Source organism: Sus scrofa, chromosome 13, assembly GCF_000003025.6.
Source record: "Sus scrofa isolate TJ Tabasco breed Duroc chromosome 13, Sscrofa11.1, whole genome shotgun sequence".
Lineage (NCBI taxonomy): Eukaryota > Metazoa > Chordata > Mammalia > Artiodactyla > Suidae > Sus > Sus scrofa.
Window position 1 is genome coordinate 43,749,209 of NC_010455.5, and position 19,523 is coordinate 43,768,731.

Here is a 19,523-nt window from a genome sequence, read left to right on the forward strand (position 1 = left end):
TGGGACTTGGTACCGTCATTCAAAATAGTGATACCAAGTGCTTTTTGATAAGAAAATATTTCCACGACTTACTGAGTAAAATATAGCAGCAACAACAAAATCACTCCCAGAGCCATAATGCATAATAACCCATTCAACATCAAATTGTACCAATGTGGGAGTTCCCGTTGTGGCTCAGCAATAACAAGCTCAGCTAGTCTCCGTGAGGACACAGGTTTGACCCTTGGTCTTCCTCAGTGGGTTAAGGATCCGGCATTACTGTGAGCTGTAGTGTAGGTTGTAGATGAAGCTCCAATTCAGCCTCTAGCCTGGGAACTTCCATATGCTGCAGGGGTGGCCCTAGAAAGCAAAAAAAAAAAAAAAAAAAAAACCACTGTGTTTTTGCACATGTATCTAGATGTTGGATCCTCAGAATGTTAATAGTGGTTAAGTTTGGATACTAGGATTTTGGATTTTTTTTTTTTAACTTTCTTTTTCTTACTTTTTTGGACAACTTGAGATTATTTTTAAAAACATCCACGTGAATCATCTTAATCAGCAAAGAGCCAGCTATTTTAATTTTAAAGAATGAGAATGGTTGCATCCGCATGTGGGTGATAGAATTATTTATGTGGTTATGATGTAATGGTTAGAGATGCATGCATCCCCATACAGCTCACCCCCAATTAGAGCAGGAGAGTGATGGCTTCAGAATAAATGAGCAAAGAGCAAGGAAGGGGGTGAGAAAAGATGTAGAAGTCAGAAAATCTGAGATGGTTATTATTGTGAGGAATAGAAGCTTCTCAATATATAAATCTCCTTGGTTCATCATTAGTATTTGGAAAGATGGGAATGTAGATCTTTTCCTGATTCCCCCTCTGCACCCTCTTGAGAAACTAAACCCCTTAGACGGTGGTGTATTTTTAAATGGTGTGTTAGCGCCACCTAGTGTCAACATGCTGTCATTTCACCCTCGTCTCGGTGGGAACCTACCATCACAGTCTTTGTTTGATGTCCCTGCTCTGGTGGCATTTGCGCAGCAGGCAGCGAAATGCCTCCCGGGGTTCTGCAGGGCAGTGGGAATGCCTCATTAATTTATCCCTTCCTTCCTGTCTCAGTCGCACAAAGCGAATCTGTCCGACTGAAGAGGGGGTTTGGCAGTTGAAGAGCAAAAGGATGCCTCCCTGTCAAAACCAATCTCCGCTTTTCTCCAGCAGCCAGCTCCTTAAAGCTGGGTCCGTGCTTCTCTGGCAGGAAAGCCACCGTCCCCAGGGCTGCCTTGGGCTTGGAGCTCTTGAGGAGCAAATAGGGGACTCCGGCTTGTGGTGGGCTGCCCAGCATGTAGCTGCGCTCCTGGGAGAAGCCAGAACCAAGCCTAGGACCTCTGGCCCATCCCTTCCAAGGCTGCTCCCATCCTGCTCTCCAGACCCCAGCGTCGTCCTTGCTGCTTCCTTCACCCTCATGCTCCTAGTCCAGCACCTCCCCAGGCCTCTGGGTTTTCCCTCTGCAAGTTCTAGAACCTGCTGTTCTGTTTGACAAGCACCCGGCCCTCTACACTACCTTCCTGCAGGCTTCCCTCCTCAATAGCTGCTCTGGGTTCCTTTACCCTCAGTTGAAGCTCCAGGGAGCTTTGTAAAGTACAGACCTGCTTGCATTGTTCATTTAGGCCTGCAAGGCCTCCCAGCTTGTTTCCTATGCCTAATCCAGCCCCATTGCCTTCCTTTCAGTTCCACAAGCCTCCTCCCATCTGTGGCCCCTTGGCTTGCCCTCCCCTCATGCCCTGACTCCAATATGGTGAATCTCCACTCAGTTCCCAGTTGGATGTGCCTTCCTCAAAGGAGTCTTCCCCCCACCCCCCATGGCCTGAGTCACATCCTCCTATAATTTGTTTGGAAAATACCATATACCTCTCCTCCCTCCAGCCCCCACCCCCCATCCTGGTGTGTGGTAAGCAGCTTCATATATGCTAGTCTTTGGAGAATTCCCCTCTCCTCCGTTAGACCAGTGGTTCTGAGCCAGGGGTGACTGGCCCCCCCTAGGGACATTTGGCAGTATCCACCTGGGGATATTGTGGGCTGTTTTAACTTATGGGGAGTGTTACTGGTGTCTAGTGGGTAGAGGCCAGGAATGCTGCTACAAGGCATACAACAGCCCCCAAGAGCAAAGAATCATCTGGCCCAACAGGCCACTGGTGCTGAGGTTGACCAGACTGGAAGCCCTATGGAGCCAGGAACTCTGGCCCCTGAGAAAGAGCACATTGGAGGTCCCAAATATGTTAAAGGCCAGCTTGGTGCTCTCAGCCCTTATGGATTTGTTCTTAGGTGGGTGGACAACCACCATATCCCTTCAGACCTGACAACTACAAAGAATAAACAGGAAACTTAACCTTGCTTTTCCCGCAACAGGATAATTACTCAGGGACCTGCTGGTCCAGCCCCCCCCCCTTTTAAATGGCCGTACCTGTGGCATCTGGGGGTTCCCAAGCCAAGGATCGAATCCAAGCCATAGCTGTAATTTATGCTACAGCTGCAGCAGTGCCAGACCCTTAACCCACTGAACCACAGTGGGAACTCCCCAGAGCCCTTTTTGTGTGTGTGCTTTTGCTTTAAAATTATTTAAAGCCTAATTCTAAATTGTATGTTTTTTTCCACTTTTATCTTTTACAGTAAAATTTCATCTACAATTTTAGTTAGTTGAGGCATAACATAAGCCAAATGGCCTGGCTTCTAAAAAACCTTCATTGTGCAAGAAAAGTCCAGATGACTATGCACAATTAATAGAGGTTAAAGCGTTATGATAACTGAATGGAACACATGAGGTTGTGGGGGAGAGGGCTATAAACAATCTTTTAGAAACAGTTGGGGAAATTTAAATAGGGACAATGTATCAGATAGTGTTGTTGAGTTTGTGTTTATTTTCTTTGGTGTGATTGGGGTATTATGGTTATGGTCTCAGTCAGCTTAGACTGCTCTAACAAATTGGGTGGCTTACAAACAACAGAATTTCTTTCGCACAGTCTGGAGTCTGGGAAGGCCAAGGTCAAGGCACTGGTAGACTCATGTCTGGTGAAGGCCCACACTTCTCATTTTGTCCTCACATGGTGGAATGGGGGAGGGAGTTCTCTGGGGTCTCATATCAGGATGCTGATCCCGTTGATGAGGGCTCCACCCTTGTGATCTAATTGCCTCCTGAAGACCCCTCTCCTAATACCATCCAATTGGAGATTAGGTTTCAAGATAATGAGTTTGAGGGGCACACCGATACTCAGACCATTGCCTTTAGAGAGGGGAATGTCCTTGTTCTTAGGAGATACAGACCAGAGGGGTTTGTTTTTGTTTTTGTTTTTTTCTTTTTTTTTTTAAGGTCTTTTTAGGGCTGCACCCACAACATATGGAAGTTCCCAGGCGAGAGGTCAAATCAGAGCTGTAGCTACCGGCCAACGCCACAGCCACAGCAATGCCAGGTCCGAGCCATGTCTGTGACCTATACCACAGATCACAGCAATACCGGATCCTTAACCCACCAAGCAAGGCCAGGGATTGAACCCACATCCGCATGGATACTAGTCTGGTTTATTACCGCTGAGCCACAACAGGAACCCCCAGACCAGTGAAGTACAGGATATCTGCAGCTTGCTTTCCCTGACTTAGCAGGAGAACGAGAAAGAGAGAGAGAGGGAGAGAGAGGGGTGTTTGTAGAGAGAGGGAGGGAGAGCAGATGTGGCACAGTGTGACGGGAGTGTGGGTATGTCCTACCCTGCCACCCTTTCAAGGTCTCTGTCCTGAGAAGCAGGGCAGCCCTGAGCTTGGTCATGTGTGTTTCAGTCTGCAGCTCTCCGCCCATCCACATGAAGGTGCAGCCCCTGAACCAGACAGCGCTGCAGGTGTCCTGGAGTAAACCGGAGACCATCTACCACCCGCCCATCATGAACTACATCATCTCCTACAGTTGGACCAAGAACGAGGATGAGAAGGAGAAGACGTTCACAAAGGACAGCGACAAGGACTTGGTAAAACTGCTTGTTCTGACTCAGGGACCTGCTGCCCTGGCAGCTAGGAGAAGGGCCCTGTGCCGCTCTTTGGGGTGCTTTGTCTGTCATCCCAGCTCCATGATGCCCCCTGCAGGCAGGAACCACCACGGGCCATGCTGCCACTCAGCTGATGCCCCTGTGAACTGGGGCTGAGCCTGCCTGGGCTCCACCCTGCCCTTTCACTTGGCCATTGCACCACCAGGAGAAGCGAGTTCATTTCTTTGTAGTTGGGCCTTTCAACATGGACCACTTTTTCTTTCATTATTTAAAAAGAAAAAAAAAGAAAAAAAAGCTTCCCTGAAATCCTTGTCGTCTAATAGCAACTGTTATAAAGGTTAAACGAGTGACACAGGTGTGCCACTGGGCCTGGCACCTAGTAAGTAAACACTCTGTAAATACCAGCCATTATTAGTACTACAACTGTTCCTCCCCCTCTTCCTCCTCCCCACTCCCACTGCTGTCACCCCACCATGCAGCTGCCCGCAGACCCCACCACTCCCTTCTGTCACATTCGATTCGCCTTGTACATTCCTACCTGCTAGACCCCAGTGACCACATAATTTGTAACCACTGTTCACAGACTCTCAGACACTGAAAGCCCCACCTCACTTGAAGCTACACATGCCCAATTCAACTTTTCATCTTAAATGCGCATCAGTAGTGGCCAGCCCCCAACAAGGACCCACAGAGCAGATGTTTGCAGAAGCCTTCTCCTTCCTCTGGAAAAGCATTCTCTGGTCTTTACATCTTTGCATAGAAACTCAAAGTGACACGTTCAGGTTTGAAAGCCTTGCGTTTATTGTTAATCAAAACAATTCTTTGGAATAACGAAGCCCATGCTTTACATGCACATGACAAATGTAATAGCACTGAGTGGGATCCTTAATGGCGGTTATCACGTTTTTTTTCTCCCAATACAGACTCCCCAGGGCCCATTCAGTGAGTTAGAGAATAATACTTTGCGTATTCCTTTAGATGAAGATTCTTTTACTTCATTTCCATTTATATTTTCAATTTCCCCACTAGACATTGTTATCTGGGTCACATTAGGGAATGATGAGCTTCATGAAATCGGAGAGGAATCTATTGAAAGGCACCCAAGGTTATGATGTGTTTTAACCTTTCTCTCATCAAGACTGGAAGTCCGTGAGGGATGTTTCTCTTTCTGAAGTAAAGATGGCTTGCATTAATCAGCAGAAACTATCTAGGTGCTTATTCGGTTTCTTATTCTAAGTGGAAAATAATTAAACATGCAAAGATGAATAGATACCACCTTGGAGTGAATTCTAATAAATCCCTGCATAGATGGAGCAAAGATTTTGCTCTGAACAGAAAATGGGGTCAGAGGTTTAGAGAACAAGGCACAAATTAGTATCAGAGAAAGAGGGAGATGTAGAGAAAAACATGCTTTGACAGCAAGTTCTTTTTTTGTAAGAATTTCTAGGGGTGATTATTTTCTTTGGGGACACACAAAATTAATTTTCTTAATGCCTCAAGAAGTCGAGAGCACAGGCTTTGGGTCAGCAAAGCTATCCTCCAACTTCGCTGTTCCGATGGCCCAGAAACCTACAAGTCCTACTGCACATGTTCCCGGAATTTCCCAGCATCCCTTTCTCTCTCCCACCCTCACTGCAGACCTGTGGGACCTGTCTCATTGCCTCCTTCTGCCAAAAGAGAGAAAGGAAGCTGAAAGTTAAATAACTTGACCCCAGCCTACTGCTCTCACCTGGAATCTGTTTGCAAGGCAGCAGCTGTGGCCACAATAACATTTTAATGCCTCTTCAGAGGTTTTCAATAGCTACGTTGGAGGAAAACCCACTCAGTGCTTAAGCTCCCAGAGCTGCTTTCTGTATTTGGCCCAGAACTCACAATTCAATGACAAGACATTTCATGCATTAGGGAGTCTTTGAAAATAAGTTGCTTTTGTTGTTTGTTTCTTCAGAAGGCAGGCCCTGCCAGCTTTTTAGGTATTTTTCGTTCTCTGATTTTTGAAGGCTCTTGGAATAAAGTTCTGAGGGATGGGGATCTGGATTTGGCTGGTGACGCTGGACCAAGGATTGGCAGACTTTTTACTAGAAAGGGTCAGATAGTTAAGATTTAAGACTTGAAGGGCTCTATGGCTTCTCTAGGCAACTACTTGAGTCTGCTGTCATAGAGTGAAAGCTGCCATAGACAACGAGTACATGAATAGCGTGACCATGTACCAATAAAACTTTATGTACAAAAAAGCAGACAGTGGGCTGGATTTGGGCTGTGGCTCTCACTTGCCAACCCCATGTCATGCCAAAGGCATTCTTTCCATTGCATGGTGTGGACTACCTGTAAACAAGGTTTGACTGACCTATTTTGTGCAGCACTCCCAAAGACCCTGGGGAGGGGGTGTGGTGGGTGAATACTGCTCTCCCCACTTAGCAGTTCAAGGGAGCAGAGACCAAAAGACATTGAACAAGTGACTCAGAACCACACAAGTAGGGAGTGGTGAGACTTAGGTACATCTCCTGTTGTCTAGCTTCTAAGCAGGTGACCTTCTAGCACCATGCCCTATATTACTCCAAGGTCGAGGTACAAGGGGACCTTTAAACTGCGAAGAAACAGACACGCAGGGGTTTTGTTATGGCTGTTCTAAGCTCAGCATGGTCCTTGAAATTCAGTATAGTTGATAATTCTAGAGGTTTTATAGGATTAATTATTACCACTTACAAGGTAGGGTAGTTTTAATAGAAACCCAAGCCTGGTGGATATCGAGAGGATTGAAGGCATGTTCCAAGCCAGAGTCAAGAGTCAGAGCCGGAACTGGTTTTTTTTCTCCACCCAACACATTTCTAGGTTGAGAACAGATTCCCAGACAAGGTTACTTCTGAACGCTCGTTCCTTTCCAGGTGAGCCTTTTGAGAAAGAAAACATCCTGAGGAAGCATTGTGTCTGTCAGACTTTGCTTTGGTACCCAGAAACCTACATCATTTGAGGTTTGGCTTTAGGATGTCAAGTGTGCACTGGCTTCCAAAGCCAGCTCACTGCCTGATTTTTCCTCCCCTGCAGAAAGCCACCATTAGCCACGTCTCACCCGACAGTCTCTACCTGTTCCGTGTCCAGGCCGTGTGTCGGAATGACATGAGGAGTGACTTCAGCCAGACCATGCTCTTCCAAGGTGAGGAGGCTGCCCTTGTTGTCTGCCCTGCATCCCGGAGCCTGTCCCCTCTGTGCTTTGTCTTCTTTCCCATTCAGGTGCTTGGACACAAGAACACGAGCCTGGCCTAAGAATCAGTGTGGGGTTTGTAATTGCACCTGAAAAGTCTCAGGAATTTAGGCCCACCTTTTAGGTTGGGGCCTTCCCAGGCTGGAAGAGGGCAAGAAGAGCACAACGTTGATGGTTTTTTAAATTCTTATTTTCCAACCTCGGGGAGCCGGGTATTTGTCTAACAGCGTCAGATCACAGAATCACCTCCTAGTCGTGTGGAGGAGTATTGTCTTTGGGTGTCTAGCATGACTCAGCTAGCTGATTTAGGGTCTGGTGGAAAGGTCCAGACCAGCCCTAGGGTGGGCAAGAGGAGCGTTCACTCTGGTGCAGAGTTGCAAGGAGCTCTTCAAAACTTCATCATCAGGATCTGTTCTATATCAGCGGTATATTTGTTAAAAGCAAAATCAGTGCAAAATATCCAAGAGCAAAATAACAAAAATAACAAAAAGACAGGATTTACTCTGTCTTATGGCCCCCACCAGATCCCAGTCCTGGTTCCAATAGAACTTTATTGGCAAAAATTGGCAGCCAGCCTGTGGGCTCTAGTTTGGGGACCTGATTTCGTGAGGCCCACTAGGACCAGCATGGAGGGAGGGACCAGGGAGTTGAGCTTTGCTCTGCCAGTCTGCCGTCTCCCTGATAAGGTTCTACACTTCCTCGATCCTCAGTGTCAGAGAAACCTACACACCAGGCCAGGGGTACTTAACTTTTGTGAGTCATGTCTCTGATGAAGGCTTTGGCAGCTTCTCTAGAAAATGCCAGAATTGTGCATATTAGAGCTTCAGGAGTCCCGTAAAGCCTGTAGGCCGTGGACCAGCTGTGTTTTCCAGAAGCCTGTGAGAAATGCACATTCACAGGTCCCTCCTAGACCAGTTGCCTCAGAGACTCAGAGAATGGGAGCCAGGAATCTGATTTTTCACCAGATGTGCCCATTCTAGATTGAGAAGTGCTGGTTTAGAGCCTGGGCCCTGGAATGAGAGCCCCAAGTTTGAGTCTCCTGGCTGCCACTTAGTGTTTCTGTGACTCTGAGAATGTTTATTAACTTCTCTAAGCTGCAGTTTCAGTCCAAAAGTGGTCCTCGTGAGAGTAGCGACCTCACAGGGTCCTTGTAGCTGACAGGGGATGATGCATGTTATGTCTTTAGCACAGTGGCTGGTACCAACTATAAATATCCCCTTATTAGTAGGCTTAATATAAAAAAATAGTAAGTGATGAAACCAGGGTGAGCAGCCCTTCGGCTGAGATTCCCTCCGTAGGTCCTTTCCAGCTTTACAATTTTGCATCGAGTATTGAAATATTCTTTGCTAATGTTCTCATTAGCTCATCCTTCCATTTAAACTAATTGAAATGATCATGGCTGTATTTTTTTCACAAATAAGTCACACTCACTTGTCCACCTGTGCCCTGAATGTATTGGCCCGTGTGCTGTGTTGAGGAGGGTCTGAGAGCCGAGGCCAGGTCTATGCCAGCCCAGGGTGGGGGCGAGGCAGGGGGAAGCATGGGAAGCCAGGGTGGAAGCTTGCCGAGGCCGGAGCCCCGAACTTTGGGCCCATAAATCATGATTAGACCTCCCATGTGCTCCAACCAGGAGCCTGGGATTTGCAGAACTGCCTTTCCTGATTAATAGACCCCTGAGCTCGCTGGCTTCTGCACAGACTTTGAAAAATTAAATGTTTGTAACGTAATGCAATTCCAAAAAAGCCTCGTCAGCGATAAATTCCAAGCACGGAATACTTAAAACATCCAATCACACCGACTTGAAGAGGGCCAGTGTCTCCTTGGTCTACAGACTTTCTTTGCCCAGAGGTGGCCATGCATTTACTCCTTTTCTGTGCTGGCCTTTGTCCCTGCATGATGACATGGACACGCGGGTCCTTTACACCTCCCCACAGTGGCTTTAGCATCTTCCCTGCCACATCCAGTGGGCAGGGTAGAAATGAATTCTTAGGTCAGCTAGCACATTTTTTCTGATGAATCAGCTAGGAGTTTATGAGCAGCAGAGGCCAGTGTATAAAACTGATCAGCTATTAGGACCTAACTTTTAAAAGAGAAAGAACAAAAGCTTAGGGAGTTTCAGGGACATCTTGTTGAAAATAATTAGATTTCCCAGGGATAAAGTTGACATCTAGTTTGCAAGCATGAGGAAGCCACATGGGATACTTACATTATTATAATATGTAAAGCAATTATGTTCTACAAAAGGTAACACATATGTCATACTTACCTGACGGTGGTAAAAATGATAATAATAATGGTAAGCAGTAGCTGTAGAGTAGCCCCCAGTTATAGAGTGCTTGCCTGTAAGTTATTTCATCTGACCTCATGGCAGTTTGTGATGCAGGTGTTACTTTACGGAGGGAGAAATGATGCTTGGGACAGTTGAGTAACTTACAAAAAAAATAGTAATAATAATAATCACTCGGCTACAAAGCGTAGTCTGATTTCTTATTCCAAAAGCCCAGTCCTTTATACACAGCAGCAGAGCACCCATAAAGCATAAATGTTACCCTGTATCCCCCATCTTTAACGAACAGCTAAAGAGATTGATTACTAAGTGTTCAAAAGCCTTTTTTTGCAATTCTCAACGGTCATGGGAAATAAGGTCTCTTCAGCTTTTCCTTTGAGACCCATTCGGCAGCTTGGCCAAGCCAATGGATCCCCTCTCGGAGTGGCTGAAAATAAACAAGTAAAATACATCGGAAGGGAAACCAATTACATTCAAATACAGCTGTCGCAACATTTTAAACAAACAAATTTGGAACGTAGTCATCTATGTGCTTCTTTTATTCAAAGTATTAAATGACAAGGGGCAGGTCTGTAAGCGACTGTGATTTCTGAGTGGTGATGAACGTAAATGATATTCTGAAATAGCTACATCAGCTCTAAGGCAGGAGGAAAATAGAGCATTTCAATCAGAGACACAGTCACAGGATGGTCCTGATAACACAGGTGAAATCTGAGGCCTGCATCCCTCGTAAAAAGAAAGGATGCGTCTCCGTGACGGCTTCGTGGGATTCTGGTGTCATTTTTTTACCCTGTCCCTGAATCCCACCAGGCTGGTGGACTCCTGATCTGAAAGGTCCTATAGAAACTTCCTAGTCACCACGGCTAGAACTGACCCTGATGGAAACTGTTCAAGATCAATAAAAAGCAGGTCTGTTGGTGGAGTGGCTGCTGAGTTTGTTGGCCTTAAATTAAGCCCTTTGTAAAGTGCAGGGAAAGCAGGTCTCTTAGGAAGTCTTTTTTTCTGTCTTAACAAAGGAAAGTGTGTATACCTGTCTAAGGCGGTGCAGTATTGATCCTGAAGCAACTCACTGATGGTAGCAGGTTATATTTAGTGCCAGGCAAGAGCTGTTTGCCTCCTAGGCTGCCTTATTTGACCTGGTTGTATTGACATCTAGATCGGTCTGTTCTCCACATTTGTGTCTTCACACATTTCACTTTCCAACTGAGCCAAATGAATATATTGTTAAGTTGGGGGTTGCAAATGCAGGTGTCCCCAGCCAGCAGGAAACATGGACAAATGAGGGGAGGGCCATCAGCAGGAAATCTGAGATGTGTGCCCATCCAAAGGGGGTGACAGACACTTAGCCCTGGCCAGATGTTGCCCTCAGGGAAGGTGAGCTCAGTTTTGCTAAATATTGTGGTTTTTCAGGATAAGCAGGAAATTGGGATTTTTAGGTGAAAGCTATTTATGATGTTTGCAGCAAATTCATTGTTTAAAAAAGCTTCCAGGGAAAGCAAAACAAAACAAAATATGTTGAGTACTTGCCCCACTTCTGGTTTAGAGAAAAAAACTCCAGCAGGTACAAATGTTACTTATTTGGGGACTTAGCAGGGGTTTTTTTCTTTTTTCTTTTTTTCTTTTTTTTGCTAATTTTTCAGTGCCAGGTACATGTAGGAAGCACACTTTTAGTTTATATGGCACTGTTTTTTTGTGTTTTGTTGTTGTTTTTGTTTTGTTTTGTTTTGTTTTGTTTGAGGTAAGCTCAAAGAGGGACTTGGAAATATTTTTTAAGTTATGCAGTTTAGCAGTATTCACAATAGAGAAAAGGTGGAAGAAATCCAGATGTCCATCCATAATGAAGGGGTAAATAAAACACAGTATGTACATATAGAAGAATGTTATTCAATCTAAAAAAGGGAAGGAAATTCACAGATGAACTTTGAAGACATTATGTTAAGTGAAATAAGCCAGGTATAAAAAAGACAAATAAATATATATGATTCCATTTATATGCGCTCTCTGGAGTGGTGAAACTTACAGAAAGCAGAGAGATGGTAGCCAGGAGCTGGTGGGAGGGGGAAACTGTTCAAAGGGTACAGAGTTGCAGTTTTCTGAATGGAAAAGTTCTGGAGATCTGAGGCACAATGATTTGAATACACAACACTACTGAGCTGTACACTTTAAGTGTTTAAGATTTGTCTTATGTGTATTTTACCACAATTCAACATTTTGTTTAATAATAACACATGGGTGAACAGAACTGCAAGAAGGAAGAAGCATCAGAAAGAGTAATCTGTAGTTCACATGAAAGAATTTGACCATTTTATAGCAACAATGGCAACAGGTTATATAGGGTTTCAAAACTTAAGTAGAAATAAAGTATAAGACCATACACAAAAGGTGAGTAAGGAGAAGTAAAAGTACTAATTTCAGGTAAACTGTAGTAAGTTTAGCATGCATCTTATAATCACTGAAAGGATAATATAAGAAATTATAACCAAAAAGACAGCAGAGAAGAACAATGGAATACCATGATTCATTTAGATGCAGTTCAAAAATAGATAAAATGCTGACGGGGTCAGGGCTGTTGTTACCTTAGGGAAAGGTCTGGAGGATACACTGGGTGGATATGAGAGACATGCAGTCCTGCTGGGGTGCTGGAGAATGCCTGTGTCTTAATATTGGGGGGCGGTATTTACACTGGTGTTTACAAAGGCAAATATTAATTGGACTCTGCACTTAAGATTTGTGCATTTTACCATATGTTTTACTTCAATAAAACAGAAAATGATTACTTTTTTTTTAAGTTTTAAACTAATAGCTTAAGACAAGAGTCAGCGAACTATGGCCTCCAGGCCAAATTTGACTCTCTGCATATTGCTTAATGACTTACAAGCTAAGAAGGATTTTATGTTTTTAAGTAGTTGGAAAAAAATCTAAGAGGAATATTTATTTTATTACATGGAAAGTCATGTATTTCAGATTTGTATAGGTAAGTACAGTTTTGTTGGAACAACAACAAACCTATATTGTTTACAGTATAATTTCTTTGTTTCTCAGCTAATACGACTCGAATATTCCAAGGGACCAGAATTGTCAAAACAGGAGTGGTAAGTAGAGAATGTAATCACTTTGTCACTGGCTGGTTGGTAATTTGCATGCAGTTAAAACTGTCAACACTAGGTGGCAGCATGGTGTTGTCAAAACTGCTCTATGTGAATCATTAAAATACAGAAAAACTTGCATTATTCACTCTTTGTAATTCAATGCATTATAAAAATAAGCTGTGCAATAGAGTTAAACCAATAGTGTTATACTGTATAATTTTGTCAAGATAAAAATTCGCCATACTTTTAATTATTTATTTGTGAGATCATAGGATGTAAGACTGCGAAGGAGTAGAGATGTTTAAAATTGAAAGATTGTCATTTGCCCAAAGTTACATGGATTTGCACATTTCTGGAGCCTCACTAAGTTTACCCCTTTCTAGTGCAACTAATAATTCTAGTATTAATTACAATGTTGGCGATAACAATAAAAGTCTAGAACTTAATAAGCTTTTCCTATGTTTCAGGCATAGATTATTATTCTATTTACTCTTCACAGCATCTCACAAGATTGGTGTTACTGTTGCTCCCATTTTACACATGAGGAAACCAAGGCTTAGAGGTGGAGAAGGGAGAGTTTATAGAGCAGGGAGGGGACATGGCCTGAACTGGGAGCCCTGGGACAAGAGGCTTGCTCAAGAATTCCAAAAACTCTGTGCTTTTTTTCTTAGTTGATACCTAGGTACCTAGAATGGATTTTGTCTTTCTTCTTAGAGAAAAGATGTATAAACCCAAGAATAATAGAGCCCAATATCCAGGCAGAGTTATAGTAATGTGCCCAGCATTTCCCAGAGAACAAGTGTGGGATCGTGGACTCAAGCCTGTTGGACTGCTCTGTCTCCAGTGCCTTATTTTTTAATTTTATCTTTGTTTTTTTTAGGGCCACACTTACAGCATATGGAAGTTCCCAGGCTAGGGGTCAAATCAGATCTATAACTGCTGGCCTATGCCACAATACCACCAGATCAGAGCCGCATCTGTGACCTACACCACAGCTCACGACAACACCAGATCCTTAACCCACTGATCGAGATCAGGGATCAAACCCGCATCATCATGGATGCTAGTCATATTCTTTTCCACTGAGCGATGATGGCAACTCCCTTCAATGCCTTATCTTATATCTGCCATTTCATTAGCCAACTGTAGAACTCAACATTTTCCAGCTTGATCATCCTTAAACTAAGTCTTCAAATTAAAACTTGTGGATAAAGTGATGAAATCTAAGTTGTTCTGGCTGTATGTACTGTTTTGAACTGTATAAAGGATGGGATAGAATTATGGATACTACACACTAGGTTATAAGAACCAAAATTAAACTAATAACTCAGAGCAACACTTTTTATTTTCCTCAGATACCACGTGCAGATAAAATCTCACCACTGAGCCCCAATTAGTATGGTGGGAATCATGAGCTGAAGTTTGGACAGAGGCAGCCTTATCTCTGCCTCTTAAATTCTCTGCACCTCATTTTCCTCACCTGTAAAATGAGGTGATGATTATGTGTGTCCCCAAGGTAGTGTGGAAAACCCTTGCACCTTGCTGGTGCTTGCTAAATGGAAGTCTTACTCTTACCTATGTAACAAGCATAGATTATGCCATGGATAAATCCAGAGACTCTTAAAGGTACGGCAGATGTTCAGGACCCAACATGGTGATGCCAGCTGTAAACCAGCTCTCAAAGCTTGCAGGATAGAGCATGGCCCCTGCTTCTGACCCTGCCACTGAAGGCGTGGGCGGGCCACTGCACTTCCTACTTCCTCACTTTAAGATGCCGAACCAGATCCGGTGGCGGTGGGAGTTGGGGGGGGGTGCTTTTCTAGCCCTAAGGGCTCTGTATTCTCCACAATTGCTAGGGGTATATAAAAAAACAAAGGCTTCTGCCTCTTCCACTGTCACCCAGCAAACAGGTGACCATCTGATAGTACCAAATTATTGCTTATTTGATGTTTGTCTTTCAAACAACGTGAATGCTGCTTACTTTCTTGCACTCAGTCTCCTTCTGAGTAGCATCAGAGATAAGTTGTGTTTCATGTGCTGGTTAAGATAGTTGAGTAATTGTAAAGCCATTTAGAGGAGAGATGGTCAGCCAGGGATCACCTAATGTCAGCTTTGGCACCCTGCTTTGGAAAATCCCATGAGTAAAATAAAAAAGACTACTAAGACCCCTGGGGGTCATACAGGCCTCATTCTCAATTCCAGTGGCTGATACTCTGCTTTCTCTTCCCCTGTGCCTTCCCCCAACCTCTCTCTTGACCCTTTTAAGCCCACAGCATCTCCTGCCTCTTCAGCCGACATGGCCCCCATCAGCTCGGGGTCTTCTACCTGGACATCCTCTGGCATCCCCTTCTCATTTGTTTCCATGGCAACTGGGATGGGCCCGTCATCCAGCGGCAGCCAGGCAACCGTGGCCTCCGTGGTCACCAGCACGCTCCTCGCCGGCCTGGGCTTCAGTGGTGGCGGCATCTCCTCCTTCCCCAGCACCGTGTGGCCCACGCGGCTGCCCACAGCCGCCTCGGCCAGCAAACAGGCCGTCCGGCCCGTCCTGGCTACGACCGAAGCCCTGGCTGCTCCGAGCCCCGATGGCGATGCGGCGCCAACCAAGGACAGCGAGGGTGCTGAAGAGGGGGAGAAGGATGAGAAAAGTGAGAGTGAGGACGGCGAGCGGGAGCATGAGGAGGAGGGCGAGAAGGACTCCGAGAAGAAGGAGAGGAGTGGGGTGACCCACGCCGCCCGCGCACGCAACCCCACCGAGCCCACCCCTGCGCCCTCGGCTCCCGGTACCGCAGCCCAGGAGGGTGGGCATCAGACTATAGCTGGGCGCCAGCGGGACCACGCTGCCTCCCCCACCGCCCGGCCCGAGGAGGCCCAGGACCCCCGCCCGGTCACCTCCACCCAAGTGCCCCCCACAGTCACAGAGGAGCATGAAGAAAAGAGTGATCCCAAGAAGCCAATCACGCCGTCTAAGAAGCCTGTGTACCGAGGGGACCGATTTTCGGAGGATAGCAAGTTTATCACTGTTAATCCAGGTAAGTGACCTGCTGCTCACTCACTGAGGGCTCTACACTGCCGCCAACAGCCTCACCCTGTAGAAAATATTTGCTGGTAGGGGAAGAAGATCCAGAAAGTGCTTAATATTCCTGGAATTGTGCGTCCCTGGAATAAAAATATGTCTCTATTTTATGCTTATTCTTTTAAGAATAACCTACTCTCTTATCCTTGCTGGAATAAGTCTTGCCTTCATATTATTTGTTTGCCTCAGAATAACTCTAAACACGTCAATCACGCAATGAAGTAAATGAATTAAAAAGGCATTGAGGGGAGTTCCCATAGTGGAGCAGTGGAAACGAATCCAACTAGGAACCATGAGGTTATGGGTTCAATCCCTGGCCTCAATCAGTGGGTTAAGGATCCGGCATTGCCATGAGCTATGGTGGAGGTCGAAGACGCGGCTTGGATCTGGTGTTGCTGTGGCTCTGGCGTAGGCCGGCAGCAACAGCTCCAATTAGACCCCTAGCCTGGGAACCTCCATATGCCACCATGGGTGTGGCCCTAAAAAGACAAAAAGACAAAAAAAAAAAGGCATTGAGGAGTTCCCATTGTGGATCAGTGGGTTATGAACCCAACTAGTATCCATGAGGATGCTGGTTTCATCCCTGGCCTTGCTCAGTGGGTTAAGGATCCGGTTTTGCTGTGAACTGTGGTGTAGGTCACAGACACAGCTTGTTGGATCCTGCGTTGCTGTGGCTGTGGTATAGGCTGGCAGCTGCAGCTACAATTCAACCCCTAGGCTGGGAACTTCCATATGCCATGGTTTGGCCCTGAAAAGCAAAATAACAATAATAATAAAAATTTAAAAAATAGAAATAAAAATATAAAGGCATATATCTGAAAAAGTGGATTCATTAAGCTTGCATTCCTTATTCACTTCTTTAACACCTGTATTTATGGATTGCCTATTTGGTGCCCAGCCCTGGGCTGGGTGCTAACCCAGGTGAGCACCTGTCCCTGCCTCTTGGAGCTCAAGAGTGTAAATTAGGAGAAGACCGCATTGAAGGCAGCTGGCCCTCGCACACATGGCAAAGTGAGGAAGCAGGCATGTTAGAAAGCAAGCAAGCAGGTTCACCGGCAAGCCAGAAAACTAACTAGGAGATTGCGAAATGAAAATGAGAGCGGAAATAAATGGGGTGCTGTCAAAGAAAATAATCAGGGCGAGGGGAGGTAGCTAAGTTAAGGCCACTGTGGGGAAGTGAGGTTTACATTAAAACTAAAAAGGTGAGAGGCTCCAGCGTGGTTACCCCATGATCCTGGCCCAAGAAACAGGGCTCTCGATCTCAGAGCCCCATTTGCTCTGTGAATTATCCACTTTGTAGATGCTGAGACCAGGGCACGGCTGGTCTGGCCACCCCTGGGAAGGTGTGTGATCCCCATCACCCTGAGCGGTGACAAGTGTGTGGCTCTGTCATACGCTCCAATCTTAATGAACATCCCGATAGTTTCTGCAAGGGAGCCCTGAGCCTGAGCGGTTGTTATTGTTGTGAGGGGTTTTCTTAATAAGAAATTCTTTCTTTTGCCAGACTACAAGATGTTTAGCAACAATTTTTTTTGCATCTAAGCTGTTGTGGAGTTATAAGAGTGCAAAAAAAAAGCAACTGGTAAATATTTATTTGCTTTTGCACTTGTAAACATTAAAATTCATCTAAAGCTGAGACCTCGTATGTTAAGATACAACTTAGAATAAATTTTCATGTTTTGAATTACGTTCTTCCCTAAAGCTGGTATGGACTCATTTTTTGAAGTGTGGGTTTCCTCTGGGCGTTGCTCAGTTTGTCCTAGTTTTAGGGAAAGGTGCAGAGTAGCCTCTGAATTGAGTGAAAGAAATATCTATTTGTGAAGCTGTTTGAAGCTATTCCTTCATGAGCAGTGATGGTCCCTCCAGGAATTGCTACGAAATAGTTGGATTTCTTGCATTTGAAGATATTAGAGAAATATTTATGGGGTACCCACTGTGTGGCAGGCACTGGACTAGGCATTGGGAATAGACCGTAGATCAAACCAGGTGTCTGCTCTCTCTTTTCCTGTTCTAATGGGGGAAGCTTGAGAATATTGCAGTGAACAAATTCATAATGGCAAGTGCTGGAGTCAGGGACAGTATAGCATTAAGTGGTCAAGGAATGGCATTTGAGTGGAGACCCAGCAATGAGTAAGAGCTAGTTATGCTGTGATCTGTGGAGGAACGTTCTAGGCTATAGAAGCAACAGGTCTAGTTTGGATCAGTCAAGGAGCCATCAGAAGGCCAGGGTGTCTGGACCACAGTGGTGAGGGATACAGCATGAGTTTGAAGATGGGCAGAGCTCAGATCAGGATGGGACTCAGCTTGGCTGAGGATTTGATTCTAACTGATATGGAAAACAATTGAGGGATTTCACCAGGAGAATTATGCATTTGATGAACTTTTTCAGAAGATCTTTTAGGCCTCTCTGTGGACATTTGGGGAGGCAAGAATAAATACAGGAAATCAAGTTAGGACGTGATGGCAATGGTGGCTTGGACCAGTGTGGTTTCTCCAAAAACAGGTGGTAGACCTGGTTGAGTGGCTCTGCCTCTGCATTAGGGGCTGTAGCAGAGTAGCCTTCTAAGCCTGGTTCTCTTAAACATTTTTTTTTGTCCACATTCCTGGAAAGTATGGCTGCTAAGAGCTTGGGTTGGAGTGTTGACAGCTAGGGACTGGTGAGAATGGGGGCCCAGCGCCTGGTCCAGGTGAATGGACATGAGACATTGCACTTGGAGTCCAGTTCCAGCTTCCAAGGAAAGGGGAGATGAAAAGCATGGTGTAAACCTTGGGGGTTGCCACCTCCATGTATGGGCTTCAGCCTTGCCAGCATCGTCACATCTTCCCAGTAGACTCTGCCCCTTAATCATGCAGGGTCCTCAAGCCAATCTTTGCTCAGCAGCCTTGCCTATAAAAAAGGGATGACTAAAGCCCTTAATGCCGAAGGAGGTATAGATAAATGGAGTCCCCGTTTTGGTCAGTGACAAGGAAGGAGGAGCTTTCTACCCCCTGAGAGCCACACCATGGCAGTGGCGACTAGGAGGAGGCCCCTTGTAGGTCATTCTTCTGCAGTCGTCCCTGGACATAAATGTGCCTGTGGAGACTGTGATCTTCAGTGAGCTGGCATTAGAAATTACCTTCAGGAGTTCCTGTCGTGGCGCAGTGGTTAACAAATCCGACTAGGAACCATGAGGTGGCGGGTTCGGTCCCTGCCCTTGCTCAGTGGGTTAACGATCTGGCGTTGCCGTGAGCTGTGGTGTAGGTTGCAGACGCGGCTCGGATCCCGCGTTGCTGTGGCTCTGGTGTAGGCCGGTGGCTACAGCTCCGATTGGACCCCTAGCCTGGGAATCTCCATATGCCTCGGAAGTGGCCCAAGAAATAGCAAAAAGACAAAAAAGAAAAAAAAAAAAAATTACCTTCAGGAAGTTCCTGCTGTAGTGCAGTGGATTAAGGATCTGGCATTGCCACAGCTTTGGTATAGGTCAGATTTGATCCTTGGTCCAGGAACTTCCATATACCCTAGATGTGACCAAGTTAAAAAAAAAAAAAAAAACACCTCCAGGAACTCCAGTCCATCCCCAGCACTGGTAAATCAGAACATCGCCCTTGCCGCCTTCATCTCACCTCTTCACAAAGCAAAAATCGATCTTCCTTTAGAATTTCAGGCAGTTCCAGTTTGAGAGTGCTGGTGATGATTGGTGAAGCCAGAGATAAAAAAACTTTTTCTGCAAACGGCTAGAAAGCAGACATGTTCAGCTTTAAGGGCTGTAGGTTTTATTGAAACCAGGCATCTCTCTCTGATTGAAGCAGAAATATGTGTGTGTGTCCATGGGCTAATAAAAGATGTGAGGTGCTTGAGGGTAAAACCCACAAACCCCACCGCATCAGTC

At 45.4% G+C, this 19,523-nt stretch overlaps 1 protein-coding gene across 9 annotated transcripts in view; it reads left to right on the plus strand.

Moving 5' to 3' along the window:
• PTPRG (protein tyrosine phosphatase, receptor type G) overlaps positions 1-19,523 on the plus strand; it is a 737,058-nt gene that overhangs the window by 616,423 nt on the left and 101,112 nt on the right. For all 9 annotated transcript variants that reach the window (XM_021070772.1, XM_021070771.1, XM_021070773.1 and 6 more), the window contains 4 exons: positions 3,804-3,988; positions 7,049-7,157; positions 12,535-12,584; positions 14,848-15,610. In XM_021070772.1, the coding sequence (XP_020926431.1) occupies positions 3,804-3,988; positions 7,049-7,157; positions 12,535-12,584; positions 14,848-15,610 (1,107 nt within the window). The remainder of the gene's footprint in view (positions 1-3,803; positions 3,989-7,048; positions 7,158-12,534; positions 12,585-14,847; positions 15,611-19,523) is intronic.